Source organism: Leopardus geoffroyi, chromosome D2, assembly GCF_018350155.1.
Source record: "Leopardus geoffroyi isolate Oge1 chromosome D2, O.geoffroyi_Oge1_pat1.0, whole genome shotgun sequence".
In the NCBI taxonomy this organism is placed as follows: Eukaryota; Metazoa; Chordata; class Mammalia; order Carnivora; family Felidae; genus Leopardus; species Leopardus geoffroyi.
Genome location: NC_059334.1, coordinates 75,928,830 through 75,946,748, shown reverse-complemented (window position 1 = coordinate 75,946,748; position 17,919 = coordinate 75,928,830). Strand labels below are relative to the sequence as shown.

The 17,919-nt window shown below is 47.2% G+C and overlaps 2 protein-coding genes across 2 annotated transcripts in view; one reads left to right on the top strand and one right to left on the bottom strand.

Annotated features, from left to right (window-relative positions):
* Window positions 1–3,454, top strand: part of EIF3A (eukaryotic translation initiation factor 3 subunit A) — a 36,402-nt gene extending 32,948 nt beyond the window's left edge. The window contains exons 20-22 of the mRNA XM_045439105.1: window positions 228–441; window positions 1,177–1,358; window positions 2,227–3,454. Coding sequence (XP_045295061.1) covers window positions 228–441; window positions 1,177–1,358; window positions 2,227–2,456 — 626 coding nt within the window. The 3' untranslated portion in view covers window positions 2,457–3,454. The remainder of the gene's footprint in view (window positions 1–227; window positions 442–1,176; window positions 1,359–2,226) is intronic.
* A 4,547-nt stretch (window positions 3,455–8,001) lies between these two features.
* NANOS1 (nanos C2HC-type zinc finger 1) lies at window positions 8,002–9,333 on the bottom strand. Its single transcript, XM_045439107.1, has one exon. It carries the CDS (start codon window positions 9,326–9,328, stop codon window positions 8,117–8,119), a length of 1,212 nt encoding a protein of 403 aa, XP_045295063.1. The 5' UTR covers window positions 9,329–9,333; the 3' UTR covers window positions 8,002–8,116.
* Window positions 9,334–17,919: the final 8,586 nt, after the last annotated feature.

The following is a 17,919-nucleotide window of genomic DNA, read 5'->3' as shown; positions in this document are numbered from 1 at the left end:
AGCCTGATGTGGGGCTCAAACCCACAAACCATGAGATCATGACCTGAGCCGAAGTCAGGTGCTCAACTGACTGAGCCACCCAGGCATCCCTGGAGTGTCTTAAATTAACATACATAATGGTGATATTAATGTCAACGTAAAGATGTGTAGTCATAGTTACCAACTTGGGTTTCTGGAGTGTTAAAAAAAATTTCATTTCTTAAAAAAAAAAAAAAAAAAACCAACAGGTGGATGGAGAGAGAAAGAAAAGGCCAGAGAAGAGAGTTGGGGTCCACCTCGAGAATCAAGACCATCAGAAGAACGTGAATGGGATAGAGAAAAAGAAAGAGAGCGAGATAACCAAGATCGTGATGAAAATGACAAGGACCCAGAGAAAGAAAGAGAGCGAGAAAGGGACAGAGAGCGAGAGGGGGATCGAGAAGACCGCTTCAGACGGCCGAGGTTTGATGCTCTGATTGGGACTCTTTGTGGAATTACAGCTGGGAATCTCCTAAATACTCTTGGGTGTTTTCCCAGATCACGTTGAGAAATGGTGTGCTGCATCCCTCAACCGACGTCCCCTTTTAACAAAGTTGAGGAAGTGAGGCTGACACCATGTAGCTTTCTGTAGGTTTTGTAATGATTTAGTAAGGAAGCCAGACCAGGTATCTTTACCCATCTGTTGCCTATCCTCTGTGGTTTAAATTCTTCAGTTACATAGTCCTTAAACTAGTAAAAGCCCCTTTTACTTTTATTAGCGGTAACGGTTCTAGCTTGCTTCTTCTGGCCAAATTGGCTTTGTGCTGATGAATCTAAACCAGCACTGTTTATAATACAGTTTTCTGCAAGGATGAAATTGTCTTGGATCTGTAATATCCAGTATGGTAGCTATTTGAATACTATTTGGCTATTGAACATTTGGAACGTGGTAGTGCTATTGACAGAATGTCTTGACTTTGTTTCAGTTACTTTGTTTAAGTAGCTACATACAGGTTGTGGCTGTTAGGTTGGAAAGCACAGATCCAGATAATCTCACTTGACCTCTACGCCTGAGGCATCAGGTTGAGATCAAGTTATAAATCTAAACTTCATCCCTGCTAGGTTTGTAAACTGTCTCAGCACCGACTCGGAAATGATCTGTTCACATACGCTATCATGTAGTTTAACAACCGAATTTAACATTTTGAATGGCTACAGGGATGAAGGTGGCTGGAGAAGAGGACCAGCGGAGGAATCTTCGAGCTGGAGAGATTCAGCTCGCCGAGATGATAGGGATCGGGATGACCGTCGTCGGGAGAGAGATGATCGCCGTGACCTAAGAGAAAGGCGAGATGACAGAGACCGAAGAGGACCTCCTCTCAGATCAGAACGTGAAGAAGGTATGGATGGCCTGCATGTTGCTGGACTATCAGAAATCCATAATTTCTGGGGAAGTTTTGAGTTTTATTTAATTATCTCACATACTCATGTAAACATCAAAAATAAGATCATGAATATTCAGTTTAAAATCTATAGTTTTCGTAATCTTCGTCACTCTGTGAAGTTAGCTCATTTCTAAATTCAGAGTGTATCAGTAGGCTAATTACGTTGGATAGTAGTGATATATATTGCTTTGAAAGCTTATTTTATGTAACCAGGAAATAGTGTATTCTTTAAAAGTAAGATCTTGGTAGATAAGCACAAAGTGTAAAACATTGTTTCTCTGAAATTGTGACTATTGAAACTTTAGCTTAAAAAAAAAAAAAAAAAAAAAAAAAAAACCGTGCTGGGGGCGCCTGGGTGGCTCAGTCGGTTAAGCGTCTGACTTCAGCTTGGGTCATGATCTCACGGTCTGTGAGTTCGAGCCCCGTGTCGGGCTCTGTGCTGACTGCTCAAAGCCTGGAGTCTGCTTCGGATTCTGTGTCTCCCTCTCTCTCTGCTCCTCCCCTGACTCATGCTCTGTCTCTCTCTGTGTCTCAAAAATAAATGCAAAAAAACCCAACAACAAACAACTATGCTTAATGGCTACTTTGCTGTTCGATTTCAATAAGAGCCAAGAATTTTTTTTAATTTTAAATTTTCATTTAGATTTTTGTCACCTTGTCTTAAATTACTAAATTTATTATTTTTTTTTATGGGGGTTCTGCATTGTTCCCTTTAGTACAGGATTTCTGAGTAATTGGAAACATCCTTTTTGCTAAAGTTCTGTTTAGTCTGAGCCAATACAGTACAGCACCAACTTACTCTCTTTTTCTGTTAAATTTTTAGTAAGTTCTTGGAGACGTGCTGATGACAGGAAAGATGAGCGGGCAGAAGAGCGGGAAGCCCCTCGTCGTGTTCCTCCCCCAGCTCTCTCAAGAGACCGGGAAAGAGACCGAGAAAGGGAGAGAGAAGGTGAAAAAGAGAAGTCCTCTTGGAGAGCTGAGAAAGATCGGGAGTCTCTTCGTCGTACCAAAAATGAGACTGATGAAGATGGATGGACCACGGTACGACGTTAAATCTCAAGATAATGGATTCAAACTCATGTCTCACATAGGTTTGATCCCATTCAAGGATTATTATACTTGTGCGTCAACCAGTCTGAATTGGATTCTTTAATGTTGTTTCACCATAACACAAAAAGCATGAACTTGTATTAATCCTCTATAATAGATTGATCATGCACCGTACCCACAGGAGGTTGGACGACGAGGCCATTTTCTGGAATTTGAGGTGTTGCATTATTTCATCAATCATTTGTTTACAAAAGAGAAAAACTAAAAAATAAATTAAAATGTGAACCCTTCAGGTATGGAGTAACACCTGTATCTTGGCATAGAACTGATTTTTTTTTTTTTTTTTTTTGAAATACCATATTCATTTGGAATGAGGTAAGGTTCTGTTATAGAAAATGTATTTGAAGACTCTTCAAAGCAGGGGCTGAAACAATTTCCACACCATTAGTGGTTGAGACATACCTCTAGATACTTTGAGGTATTTACTATATTAACTACATTTAGAAAGTTTTTAGGTTCACTATAAGTGCAGTAAACATTACAAACATTGGATACAGTGGGATTTTCTGTAGGTTTTACTTGAGAGGTGAGTATAAAGCAATTTGCAGTCATGATTGTAATGACAAGAATACTGCTCAAGTGTGAATCCGAAACAGTTACAGCTTTTAAATTTTAAAGCATTTGGTAAACTGTTGCTGAGTTTTTTCTGTTGCCAATAGCAAACTGCTTTTCCATTAATGGAGAATTCATGCCTTTCAAGCATTTTAAATATGACAATATTTATAAATGTGTGGTTTGGAGGAATTGTTTAAATTCTTTTTCCTAATTTCCTTTCTCTTCAGGATAGATTCTTTGAACAAGTAATTTGTAGTAATGACTGTGTTGACTTCAATTTTGGAGTGTTGTAGCTATGTTAAAGATTAACTATTTGGTCTTATTGAAGCCAACACAGAACTTGCTGCTGTGTTTTTTCTTCAATGATAAATAAAATACTTACAGAATTTGTTTTAGTGTTGATTTGTAGTTACAGTCAAAGTGTTTTATTTATTATGGTGAGTTTACACATCCAGTTGAGTGTGGTTTTGAGTTTTTTGGGCCATTAAATGTCTCAGTATGTAGGATCAAAGAAAATAACCCAAATATAACAGAGCAGATGTGGCTACGATGTTTCCTTCCATAATTAAGGATCCCCTTAGTTTCCTTGTAATGACATCCTCTCTGTGAGTTTATATATATGGGGGGTGGGTGGGTGAGTGGTTTACTGTTTCGGGTATTCTCCTCAAATTAGAAACATCATAGTTTCAGAGAATGTTAGTTGCAAATTGATAGTGGCTACAGACATGTAAATTATTTCCAGTGTTGAGTGGTGGGGAGAATTCCTGTTGGTACAGCTATAAGGCCAGAAGAGGGAGTATTGATGCTTCTTTACTTAATCAGATGCAGCGTTTTTGGTTTGATGTTACCAGCAATGGAAGCCACTGTTTTCAACATTTAATCTTTTTTTTTTTTTTTTTTTTTTTAAGAATTTTCTAAGTGTTTGTTTATTTTGAAAGAGAGAGAGGGAGAGAATCCCAAGCAGGCTCTAGACTGAGCCACCCAGGCACCCCAACATTTAATTTTCTTAATATATTTAGTATTTCAAAAAGTAGAAATCTTAAAAGATATTTGGGGGAGAAGGCCTTTTCTTTGTAACCAATAAAAGAACTTGGGGCAGTAACCTGCTGAGTGTCCAGACACTAGAGCAGGACTGTACCTGTGACATCACTGATTGGCCCCAAGGCACGATTTATGAGCTGATTAGATGAGTTGTAGTTGCATGTCTGACGGTTAGCCTGCGTTTCCAGGCTAGTCTGCAAGCTACTAGGACCCTTTCCCAAATATACGATGCCCCCCAGGTTCTTTGTCTTGGGAGGTGTGAGTCCAGAGCACGGGATAGGGTCAGAAGAGTCAGCTGCTGCTCTGTGGTCCTGCTCTTAAGTTTCTACCCTGAAGGCCTCCCCACCCCAGTATTCACAGGTGTCAAAGGAAAACCGAACATCCAATCTACTCACTATGTGTAGAATGTCTTCCATGTTTCCAGTGGCATCTGCTTTTCTTAAGGTTTACTTATTTTGAGAGAGAGAGCACATAAGGGGGAGGGGGGCAGAGAAAGGGGGAGAGAGAATCCCAAGCAGGCTGTGTGGTCAGCACAGAGCCTGACCTGAGGCTCAAACCCATGAACTGTGAGGGATGATGACCTGAGCCAAGATCAAGAGTTGGACACTTAACTGACTGAGCCACCCAGTCTGCATTTTTAAACCAGAACACCATTGCTATTAATACAGGTGAATTCTAAGAGTGGAGACAGTGGCCCAGAAAAGACTACAGCCATCTAGCTGTCTGTATTGGCTTCCAGGAAGAAGTTGGCATCTACGTATTGGGATGCTTTTATGTTTTAACTGTGTTTTGTTTTTACCCAAAGACATTTGGACTGTGGATTCATTTTATAATTTTACAAGTCTAATGGACATATATATTGGACACTGGAAGGAATGAAGGAATGTTCCTCGTACCTAAGCACAGACTAGAAGGTTAGGACTGACACCAAAACTTGCCTGCCCTTTCACTTGAGGCACGCATATTTGTAGTATAATTTTAAAATACATACATAATTTTGGCTTACTTACAATCTATGCCAAAAGTTGTAATAAAAGTTAATGCTGCAGCTTCTAAAAAGCACTGCATAGGAAAACTAAAATAAAAAGAAATTAAAAGCTACTGCAGAGGTCTCTACAGAAGAGGACAAGCAAGGTAGGGCAATCTAGTCTGCCTGCACAGCTGGTAAAGCTCTTTTGAGATTCCATACATTGTTTGATTTTTAGCCAAACATATAGCCATATTTTTATAAAAACAAGATCACTTTGTCATACCAATTATCTTACGTATTTTTTAAACTTTGGAAAATTGGATTTCTTTTACCCTAAATAAAAAAAAATTTTTTTTAAGGTTAAGCATCCGACTCTTGGTCTTGCCTCAGGTCATGATACCGTGGTTTGTGGGTTTATTCCCCAAGTAGTCAGGCTCTGCATTGACAGCGTGGAGCCCGCTTGGGATTCTCTGTTCCTCCCATGCTTGTGTGTGCTGTGTCAAATAACCTTAAAAATTTTAAATTTTAAGTCAACTCTGCCACCAGTGTGGAGTTCAAATGCACGACTGACTGACGACAAGATCAAGAGTCACTTGCTCTACTGCCACTGAGCCAACCAGGTGCCCCACACCCTAAATTAAATTTTGCAAGTATTTAAAGTTTTAGATCAAGAGGTCTCTAAGTCTGCTCTTAGGTGCATTAGAGCGTGGTCAGATTTTCCCTAAAAGATCTCTAGAAAATGTAACTGTAATGTTTCCTTTTCACGCTTCAACTCCCAGCATTTTAATGTTAGCTGGGAAACAGGAAAATTTGAGGGGGGGGGGGGGAGGGGCTGAAACAGGTGCATTTTAAATGGATGAACATGATGGTTGCTGGTCCAGGGTCTTTGGGATACCTTTCTTGATACTCTTCACTTCAAGACTTGAATAAACTCCACGTTGCACATGTTCACAGTTTGGATAAAACAGTGATCGTGTCAATATCAAATCCTTATTAGGCACACCTCATCACTGAGGGATTCTCCTATTGAACGAGCCACGTGCCCGAGATCTAGAAACAGTGTCTAGAACCATTTGGATCTTTGAAAATACAAAGCACTTGCCTGCCTAGTTCTGGGTTGCAGAAGACATGGGCCTGTAGTGATCTTTGGAAAGGTAGAACAGGAAGAAGCTAACAGGAATTCCTACTGACCTGACACCTCCCCAAAACCAAAAGTAAACTGGTGTATTTTCTAGCACAATAAGAATAATTACATGGTTTTTTATGAAACTACTTGAGTTTCAGACTAGTCCTATCTTAAGTTCTGTGGTCTGGGGCTAGACTAGCAGGAATGGATCTCTTGGCTAATGCACTGTTTGCCAGCACCTCTCCTCCTTGTTCTGATGCCGTTTCCCTCCACCAAAAAAGGCCCCTAGCCTTCCAGTGTTATTTACTCCAGCCTGTATTCTACCTTCAAAGGAGTGTTCAAGCCAATTTGTTGTAGAAGAAATTAGTGGTTTGATAAACAATCTAACGTCTAGTAGAGTAGCTCAACTCTCCTACTTGAATCTATATATTTATAACTAAATCTCTTGCTGGTGTTTTCAGATAGTGATGTATTTTGTACATTCATATGCGTTCATCCTAATTCACTGTTTTTGGCTCTGTATCTGTCCTGATGGTAGCTGCATACCATTGTGGGACATCCAGCATAGATGTAAAAATAAGGGTGCGACATAAAGTAGGGATTAAGGATGTTTGCCTAAAGATCGGGTCTAATCTCCTTCAGATAAGTGGTGGGATTCCAGAAACAGACTAGGGTCTTTGAGGGAAAAAGCACGAGGGTGGCCATGTTCCTGGTCTTCAACCCCCACTCCACAAGTAACTCCTTTAGTGCTTATTCCGGTTTGAAGACTGCCTGTGCCTCAAGCCAGACACAGCCCATAGTGGAACCTTCTTGAGCACAGGTTATTACATTAACCTTCTGCAGCTCAAAGGATTGCACCTTCCATTTAGTTTGAGAGGCAACAGCTGGAATGAGCTTTCCACTATTAAGGAACCTTGAAACTGATGAGCAGGGTGACTAAATACTGCTCTCTTTTGATCTTACAAATGTTTTTCAACAATTGGAGATGGGGAGGTGGGTGCATATGGACAAAAGGCCAAGTAACAAAGTTATAGGCAAGATTAATGAATTCATATACTGTTACTGTATAAATACACAAGTCAGTTTTTTTAAACAGCACCAATTTCCAAGTGTATACACAATAAGATTTTAACTTGGCACAATTTTTCAAGGTGGAAAGACTAGTTCCTAGTTCGGTAATAAAAAGATCTGGTACATAAAACAATAAGGAGCTGTACTCTACCTGCTACAGATTGTACATTTTTTACACCTCCAGCCAAGACCGAAACAAGCCACAAGGAGGGAGTAACCCACACAAATCAATACTGGAAAGTTTACTAAACCTTCACTTCTCAAAACAGTGATGCTGCCAGGGCTTGCTTCACCTGGAATTAGAATAACTGATTTAAGGACAACTAAGAAATTGTTTCAAACAATAAAATAGTCAATTTGCCTACATTCCATAAAATCGTCAGTTTCAAGTCCAGTTATGAGGCTTTTAAAAAAATATTCTAGACCTAGTAAAGTGCCTCCATAAAATTAAACATCCGAGATTAGATGGAGACACTTCATACTGATGCGCATCTAAAATAGATCGACGTATACCGTAAATAAACAGCGCCACTAAGTTGCCACATTTCAGGTAGTGGAATACACACCCAGCCTTCACCGTCTGGATGTGCACAAACTGGAAACTATAGACATAAACAAATCAAGATGTTAGCGTCTAGTCTCAACCGCTCTTCGACAGGAAAGTACTCCGTACGGCCGGCTTGCTTTGAAAAAACCAAGACTTCTTCCCAAGCTGAGCCAACTGCTGATCTCCAGGCCTCTCCCACAGCGAGGGAAAGACTGTGCGCAGACCAAAAATGAGAGAGCGGGCAGGCGGTGACCCTGGTGGCGTCAGGTGGGGGCAGACGGGAGCCCGGGCGCTCAGCGCAGCTTCTTTCCCGGCTGGCAGTCCCTGGCGCTGCGCGGCGGCGGGCGGGCGGCGGGCGGCGGCGGCACTTTGGAGAGCGGGCAGTACTTGATGGTGTGCGCGTTGTCGCCGCTGGCGCCGCACAGGGGACACGTGTAGCGGCGCAGCACCGGGCACAGCACTCGCCCGTCGGGTCCCTTCAGGATGTGGGTGGTATAGAGCGCCACCGCCTCCTTGTTGTTCCGGCAGAACACGCACACCTGCAGCTCGGGCTTGAGCAGTCGGGCGGCGGCCGCCCCGGAGGCGGCGTGCAGCCGGGGCTCGGCCGCCCACGCCGGGGCCCGCTCCTCGCGCGGCGCCACCTCCGCGGCGGCAGTGGCGGCAGCGGCGGGCGCGCAGCCTAGCAGCACGGCGGCGGCGCGACCGGCGAACGGGCTCAGCTCGGCGAAGCGCTCCTCTAGCAGCCCGGCCTCGGCGGGGCCCGCGCACAGCTCCAGCGCGCGCAGCTCCAGCGCGCCGCCCAGGTAGCGGCCCCGGGACCCCGGCTCGTCGCTGTCGTCGTCGTCGTCGTCGTAGTCGGGCGGCCCCAGCGCCGGCCCCAGCGCTCCGGGCCCGGTCCCCGCGTGGGGGGAGCAGCAGGACGACGAGGAGGAGGAGGGCGGGGAGGCGCCGCCGCCGCCGCCGTCCCCGCCGCGGGCGCAGCCGAAGCGCGGCTCGCCGTCCACCGCCTTGGTGATGAGCGTGGCGAGCCCCAGGTAGTCGTTCCACGAGCTGAAGGGCTGCGGGTGCGCCGGGCCCTGGGCGCTCACGTAGCGGGCGCTGGGCACGAGCGCCATGGGCGGGGGGGCGCGGCCGCGGCTGGGCGAGCGGGGCGCCCAGGGGAAAGCCTCCATGGGCGGGCTGCGGGCCGCGCGCGCCGCCTCCCCGCGGCCGGCGCGGGCCGGACGGAAGGGAAGCGCGGAGCCTGCCCGCCGGCCTGCCGCGGGGTGGGGCCGCCTCGCAGCCTTTTTATCGGGCCCCGCTCCTCCCCGTTCCCCCGGCCTCGCCGCCGCGGCCCTGCCCCCTGCGCTACCCCGCCCCGGCCTCCTCGCCCGCGCCTCGGACGGAGGCGGAGCGGAGGCGGGCGCGCCGGGGGCGGGCGGGCAGTGCGCGCGCTCCGCTCCGGCCCGCGCGGCTTCCGCGCCCCGCGAGCTGCGCCAGCCTAGCCAGCTGCGGGCGGCTTTCATTCCGGGAGGGGGCGGGCGAAGCGCCGCCTCGGGCCCGGCCGCTAATTGGCTGCTGACCAGAGCCCCCTGCACCACGGGCGCCGCTCGGGACGCTGATTGGTGAATCTGGGGGAGGGGCGTGCCCTGCCGGAGCTACTGGGAGGGGAGGGCGAGATAGGGGGAGAGCAGAGGAGCGGAGGGGAGAGGAGGGGCGGCTGCCGGGACCCGCCTTCGCCCGAGCGCTGTGCCTCGGGTTTGGAACAGGTGACCAGGCCTGGGTCTGCCTCGGGTGGCGAGATTCGCCGAGGAAGCGAGTAGGCATGGGTATGGGGGGAGAGTGCCCCAAGGTTCGTGCGCCCATCTCCCACCTCCCCGGGGCAGCCCTCCGAGAAGCCCCTTCTCCCGCCTCAGCAGGAAAAGCTGTGGGGGAGGCAGGATTTGGCGCGCTCTGAGGATGCAGTCGTCAAGTCAGAGCTTCCCAACAATCGAGAAACTTCCGTTTGCACAGTGCTTTGGAGAGCTTTCCACTGGGTGAAATCTTCGCACAAACCTGAGGCTCAGAGGGTTATGGTTCTTGCCGTAGTGAGTAGGGGAGGGATCAGGACTTTCCCACAGCGCGCGACACACTCCCAACAGGTGTTCAGAGACTGGGTGGCCATTAACTGGTGACTTCGTAGGGATGAGGGCTCGGCCAGAAAATCTTCCAGCCCTCAGACAGTGATTGGGGTGTGTGTGTGTGTGTGTGTGTGTGTGTGTGTGTGTGTTTATGAAGCCCCTCATCCCTAGGTGGCCATATCAAAATCTGGGCTGCCTGTGCAGTTTGAAAAATAAACCCTGTTCAGCGTCACAATTTAATACTTTAAATGAGTAAAATATTTTTGTAAAAACAATGGAAAATAAATTGGAAGATTTTTTTCTTTTTTGAGAGAGAAGGAGCCAGCGAGCGAGCAGGGGGGAAGGGCAGAGAGACAGGGGGAGAAGGAATCCCAAGCAGGCTCCCAGCCTTCAGCGCAGAGCCCAGCAAGGGGCTGGAACTCACCAATCATGAGTTCAGAACCTGAGCTGACATTAAGAATCCCATGCTTAAAGGCTGAGCCGCCTAGGCACCCCAGATTTTTGATTAGGAGGATGTGAGGTGGCCATGCCCTTCCCAGAAGGGGCAACACTTTCTTTTCTTTTTTTTTTTTTTTTTAATGGAAAGCAGTAAATGTTTTTGGTACTGCGACAGGTTCTTTAGGGTTCTGTGGGACTAGGAAAATGCCTCCTCTGGTGGCTGGGCTGGCAGGCAAGGTGGGCTGCAGGGGGCAGGTCAGGACTTTCCTTCCTCTCTCTGGCTATGCTGTGGCTATTGAAACAAGGGTGGGGGGGGGGGCAACTGCTACTGACAGCCCTCGTTAGGCCTGAAGCTGTGAGTCTGACTGTGTCCAGCGGGTCTAGAGTGGCCCAGCAGGGGATGCCGGGAACCTCATGCTGGCTCTGGTTTATGGTAGAATGAACGAGTGGATCAGAATGTCAGTGGTGGAAGGGACCTTTGGGATCCTTTGATCAATCCAACCTTCCTTTACAGATGAAGAAAATGAGAGCCAGAGAAGAGAAGGATTTCTTCAAGGTCACACGGTGAATATGTCACAGCCAGAACTAGAACTCAGGTCCCTTCACGAATGGCTTGGTGGCTTTCCTGTTACACATGGACCCCGAAGGTATTTCAGACTTCATGCCTGGGTATGCATCAGCAGAAATCAAGTGTGGAACACAGGGGAAGTTGGAAGAAGAGAAAGGAGGCGGGGCCATGTGCCTTTGGCTTGATCTCCTGCCCTCAGGGAACAATCCAGAAGCCAGGTGGTGGGCATGGGGAAGGAGTTGGAACAGTACCATGATGCATATTCCAGCCACCTGTTTGCATGAAAAGTAGAAGCTATGCTTCTCAGCCTCTTCTACACCGCTGGCTCCCTCACGGTGAAGCCATGAAACCAGGCAGTAATATTGTACACTTGCCAACCCAGTTCCTTCTTCAAGTTTGTGTTGGCACTCAAGTTAAAGAGTCGTTCCTTCTCTTTCCTTCCCCCTCTCCCACTGAAAATAAATAAAAGAGCCTGCAGAAGCGTGGCGGGTTTGCTGACACTGAGCTCTGAGCTCTTACACAGGAACACCGGCCCCTAGAGTAGCATGAAGATGATTATTCTATAAATGGAAAATTCCACTCTGTTCGCACAGCCCTGCAGCTTGCATGCTTTCAAGGTATGCAGACTTTTCAGCTCTGAGGAGCGGGAGCCACTGTGCTGAGAATAACTTGTGTAAGGAAAGTTGAAAACCACCAGCTGCGTTGGCTTCCCTTTGGTCAGGCCAAAGGGGATGGCGAGGGAGTGAGACCTTTCCTCTCCCACATGATTTTTAGCCCTTGTGGGTTTTTTTTTTTTAATGTTTATTTTTGAGAGAGAGAGAGAGAGAGAGAGAGAGAGAGAGACAAAATGAGGGAGGGGCAGAGAGAGAGAAGGAGACAGATAATCCCAGGGAGGCTCCTTGCTGTCGGCACAGAGCCCAGTGAGGGGCTCGAACTCACAAACTGTGAGATCATGACGTGAGCCGAAATCAAGAGTCGGACACTTAACCGACTGAGCCGCTCAGGCACCCCATGTTTTGTTTTGTTTACAAGGGGAATTAAAGCTTTTAAGAGAACGTGGGTAAGAACAAATGCCTTGCTGTGGGGCTGCAGGCTGGGTGGGGGGGTAGTGATGATGGCAAAAAAGATGCCCTGGAAAGAGGTGGAAGGGAGCTCCTGTGTCCCCGGGGGTCTGGCTACCTGCTTTTTCCCCAGGCTGCTCACCTTATCTGCTACCAGCCTTCCCCCCACAGTAGGTGGTTTGATCTGGAACATCTGGAAGTGGAGGCAGAGTGCATGATGGCTTTTTTTCCCCTTTTTCCTCCTGTACGTGTGGCCTCCGTACCCTGGGAACCTCTGCTGTTCGTTCCCACAGAAAGGCCAGAGTGGGTGCCTGATCCAGTTCTGGGTTTAGCAGACAGTTACTTTTATCACTAAGCACAGGCTTCAGCTGGGCCATGAACTCTCCAGGAGCTCTCTCCAAGGTGGTGGAGCTGACCTCAGACATGGTCTTAGCACCTCGATGAAGTCGGCCTGCTTCTTGTCCCCCTTCCAGAAGTCTGGAACAAAGTGGACAGCAATAGCCGGAGCATGAGCATTTATTCAAGGGATGCCCTCTGATTGGTGCAGCAGGAAGACAGGCTGGTACAGGCCTCATCTCAGAGGTTAGAAGGTGTTGCTCTGTCTTCTGGAATGGGGCCTGTGTGGCACAAGCAGGAGGCTCTGGTGGGACGGGGTGGGTGGTGGGGTGGCCGCTTGGATTCTCCGTTTTCACCTCTCTGTATGGCTCCCAGCCCCCAGCCTGAGAGGCAACACACGGACCTCAGGCATCTTGAGGATCTTCAGAAATATGAGGTCAGCCCTGGGGAATGAGGCAGCTTGGCAGGTGTCCAGGTGGCTATAGAGATGCTGTTTGTCAGGCTCTGGGTTCCTGCTGACTTGCCTGCCAAGTGCTTTCTAGGGGCAGGAAGTGCTTTGGCTTCCCCAGCTGTGGGACTTGTAGGCCAGTCGGACACATTTGTGTGCTTTGGGAGCTCTCTTCTGTAACAGTGTTGACTTTGCCTATTTTATGCCTCTAGCCGGGCTCAGGGAGTCCTGGAGATGGGGCTCCTGTCCTTTGGGGGCTTAGAGTCAGCTATAGTTAGTTGAGAAGCCCTGTGGTGAAGTGCAGGGAGGCGTCCTGAGCCTGCTAAGTCACATGCGGCTTTGAATGAGGGACTTAACCACTCTGGCCCCCAGCTCCTTCTCTGATCCTTGAGGGGGCTCATCATGTAAAGTGGCAGCCACTTTACCCTTCTTTTTTTTTTTTTTTATTTTATTTTAATTTTTTTTTTTTTAACGTTTATTTATTTTTGAGACAGAGAGAGACAGAGCATGAACGGGGAGGGGCAGAGAGAGAGGGAGACACAGAACCGGAAGCAGGCTCCAGGCTCTGAGCCATCAGCCCAGAGCCCGACGCGGGGCTCGAACTCACGGACCGCAAGATCGTGACCTGAGCTGAAGTCGGACACTTAACCGACTGAGCCACCCAGGCGCCCCTACCCTTCTTGCTGACTCCAGCTCCAGGAGCGTCTCTCCATGGGCCTCAGGGGTTGAGCTGTGACAGGTGTAGGCCAGCAGACATATCTCATTCCCCCTTGGGCATGACTGGGTTAGGAGGGGGTTCTGGTCCTTGAAATACAAGAGGAAGTCTGTCAGGAGGACTCTGGGAGGGGATTTGCTCCCTGGCTTAAAAAGGAAAAAACGGGGCACCTGGCTGGCTTAGTCGATAGAGTGTGCGACTCTTGATCTTGGGGTTGTGAGTTCGAGCCCCATGTTGGGTGTAGAGATTATTTAAAGATTTAAAAATCTTTTTAAAAAATAAGAAAAAAAAAAAAAAAAAAAAAAAAGGCCAGGAGCCTCCCGTTTTTCCAGCCACCAGTAGGTTATGGAGCTGAGGCAGCCCTGAGGTGGGAAGTCTCATGGACAAGCAGCTAACATACTGGTGATCCCTGACCAGAAAAGTTACTTAAAAAAAAAAAAAAAAAAAGGCCTCAGGGGCATTTTTGTTGATTCCTTGGTGACTTGTTGCACAAGACAATTAAACAACTTATTGTTTTGGGGCGCCTGGGTGGCGCAGTCGGTTAAGCGTCCGACTTCAGCCAGGTCACGATCTCGCGGTCCGTGAGTTCGAGCCCCGCGTCGGGCTCTGGGCTGATGGCTCAGAGCCTGGAGCCTGTTTCCGATTCTGTATCTCCCTCTCTCTCTGCCCCTCCCCCGTTCATGCTCTGTCTCTCTCTGTCCCAAAAATAAATAAACGTTGAAAAAAAAAAAATTAAAAAAAAAAAAAAACAACTTATTGTTTCAGCCCCTGGAAGTCGGGTATTTTACTTGCAGCTGAATTCATTCTAACTGAAACACACAGTAACATGAAAAAAAGATACATTTGGTAATTCTATCAAAAAGGTAGGATTTGGTACTCTGGCCAGGGGGAGGTGACGCCCATGCCAGGATTGTGGGTGTGTTGTGGGTGTGTGCACAGGGGTGGAAAGAAACACGGGGAACTGGGAACAGCGTCTCCTCTGTCACCCACCCCGCCTTGCGCCAGTCTCCCAGCTGATAGTAATGAAATACCCCCTTCAGACCAGCATCGCCTCGTGGACCCCCACCTGCTACACAACCGCCCCGTGACCCGGGTTCTGTGATTGCCCTCGCGGTGCAGAAGAGGGGCTGCATGGCTCACAACCAGCAGGGCTCAGAACCTGTGTCGCTCTCATTCCCAAGTGGGGCTTGTGTCCACTTGGAAGTACTTAAGCATACTCGCCAGGGCAGGGGGCTTCCGCAGCCTGTATGGGGGAGGAGCCGGTGCAAGGAGCTGCCGGGAGCAAACCTGGGCTCATTCCACTGTGTGTCAGAGATTGTCCCCCGGCAAAACCAATTCCAGTTGAAAGAGGTTAGGTTTTTCTATTTATCCAAGAGAGTGGGTACTTTGATAAAGTGAGTAATCCTCTCTCTTTGTAAGGAGATGCTTCCCCCACTCCTCCCAGCCAGGTGGTTTCCTTTCAGAGACCTGGATTGTCCCAGTTTTGTTTAAAGCAGTACATATAGGCCTGGAAGGCAGAGGTCCTGAGATCAGTGATGCCAGGAATGATAGTAATAACAATAGCTCACAGGTATGGAGCCCTTTCAAGGCACTAAGCATGAACTCCTGTCTTTCTTAGACCTTCCCAGTAGTTCTGCAGTGATACCCATTTCACAGAAAGGAAAATGAGGTTTGGGGACCTAAAACAGTACTGCATCTCCCAGCTAATTAGTGGGTAGGATTTCTCCGTGGCCTGCACTCTGGGCCTTGACCATCTCGTGGCCCGTGGGCATTCATTCAGTTAAGAATTCACCAGTCCTGTCTCCCATCTCCGTAAATGGGACCATCGGCCTTCTTTTACTCATCTTCAATCCCTGCTGTCTGCAAGAGGGGAGGAGTAAAAGCTGGGGCCTCTAGTGGAGGAGTTATACATAAAATGATAAACTATAAGGTCAAGATTGTTCTCCAGCGATGCATAAAATGATGAATTATAAGGTCAAGGACGTTCTCTAGTGGGCCTGAGGGCTGGAGTGGGGATGGCGGGGAAGATAAGATCAGTGAAGGGGATGAGACCAGACTGCCAAGCAGGGCCACTGTGTATGGTTCTGCAGGTTGTGCACTGCACAAGGACTTCCCATCTAAGGGAGTACCTTTTACTTCACAGATGTAGTAATATGTATGAGTGAATCTAAAATAGTTTATTGGTGGATATGGGATAAATTATCTTTTTTAATGGAATCATTATATTGTGACAGTTTTTCTGACAGATGGATAAAGATCTCGTGGAAGAAGTGCCTTTTCCTAATTTGCCCAAAACCCAAAGCTTTGGTTCTAGGCAGAGGCATGAAATTGCTATGCTTCTTGAGAGCAAGCCTTAAGTTTGCCATTAGCTAGGTGCCCAAGGGGCCTTTTCAAAGCTTCAGGGGCCTTTTCAAAGCTTCAGGTGAAAGCCTCTGTCTAACTGAGCTGACCAGGCCGGGGGCCATGCACGGGTCTGCTCTCGTAGTTAGAGGTGGATCAACATCTCTGTTGGGATTAACATTTTTAAGATTGCTCAAGTCATTTAAGACATCTCCTGGTCTTACCTGGCTTACACTTATATTTTCCCAGCTGTCCTGAGTTCCCTAGGGATTTCTCATGCCCTGCCAGTGTCTGTCCATGATGATAAGTTGGCAGTGGTGTCTGTCCTGGGGCGTCTGTGGTTTAGGAAACAGAAGGTAGGGGGACTGCCGAAGATGGTATAAATTAAGTAGCCTGGAGCAAATCATTTTCCTTCTCTGGACTTCATTTTTTTCTCATTTAAAATAACTGGGTGGCCTAAGTGATTTCTCGGCCCTATCTAGCTCTAAAGTTTATGTGTTCACCATCAAGGCCTGGGACTGAGTGGTGAGTGAGACCTATGACCTTCTGACCTCATGGAGCAGATGCACAAACAGTTGATGCTTTGGTGGGAGACCTATCGGTTTCCTATTGGTGCTGTAACCAATTACCAGCCACAGAGTGGCTCAAAACAACAAAAAGAATCTTTCTTCCCGTTCTGGAGGTCAGAAGTCTGGAATGGGTCTCACTGGGTTAAAATCAAGGTGTCTGCAGGGCTGGTCGCTCTAGGGGAGAATCTATTTCCTTGGCGTTTCTGGTTTCTAGAGGCCCCTGCGTTGCTTGGGCTCGTGGCCCCCTTCCTTTTTCAAAGCCAGCAACAGCAGGTTCAGTCCCTCTCATTGACCATCTCTGTTTTTTCCTCCGCCTCCCTCTTCACTTTGTGATTACAGTGGACCCACCCCGATAATCCAGGTTAATCTCCCCATTTTAATGCCATCTAATTAATTCCTCCTAGAACCTTAATTCCCCTTTGCCATCTAAGGTAACATTCTCGGGTGCTGGGAATTAGGAGGTGGACATTTTGGGGGGCCATTATTCTGCCTCCCACAGGAAGAGTACAAAGGACAAAGGGGTGTCATGGAGTCCCAAGACCTTAGCACATCCAGAGGTCAACTGGGCTGGTCAACCTAGATTTTCTTTGCCAGTTAGGACCTGACATGGTGCAGGGGAAGCTGTAGGATGAGGGAGCCCTATGTTGTGTGTGTGTGTGTGTGTGTGTGTGTGTGTGTGTGTGTTTGTGTCCATCTGTTCATCTGTCTCTTGGGCAAGTGGAAAGGTCTGAGTTGCAGGAAGGAATGATGAGCAAAGGAAGTAGAATAGGTATGGAGTACTCTAAAACTTAATAGTGATGATGATGATGTCACTTAATTTGTGGTTAAATCAAATAAAACAAACAGCCAAGTACAATAAAAACAGCAACAGCAGTATGTACTTTGGGCAGAGCAGCTGGAGTGAATGTCTTGCTCAGGAGGAGGGTAAAGATACTGACAAGTTTAATATTTTTTAATTTTCAAGCATTACAAAGTAAAGGTCATGGTATAAAGGACCTAACCCAATTTACCCTTGGTACATGACTAATCATATCTCCACATCTATTTTTCACTCCATCTCCCACACTGTGGATCATTTTGAAGAAAATTCTGAACACCAATGTTAATTAAATTTAGATTTTGATAGGTTAGGCACATATATATTTATTATCTATATACACGTATATATAAATATAAAAATATATATATGGAAATGATAGAACAAATTGGAAGTATACAATAAGATGGTTGAAATAAAGCCAAACATGAAACTACTTATAATAAATGTAAATGGACAAAATGGTTCTATTAAAATATAAAATTTCAGGTTGGATTTAAAAAACGGCCATGTCCTCTGGAAGAAACACATATAAAATGTAAGGATGCAGAAAGGTTAAAGAGTAAAGGTAACAGGACGAAAGAAGATGCGCCAGTAGACGCTAACAAAGGAAGTCAACATTGCTGTGCTGAGAGCAGACAAATAGGCTTTATGGCAAAAGGCTTTACTAGAGATAAAAGGGTGGCTTAAAGATTCAATTTACCA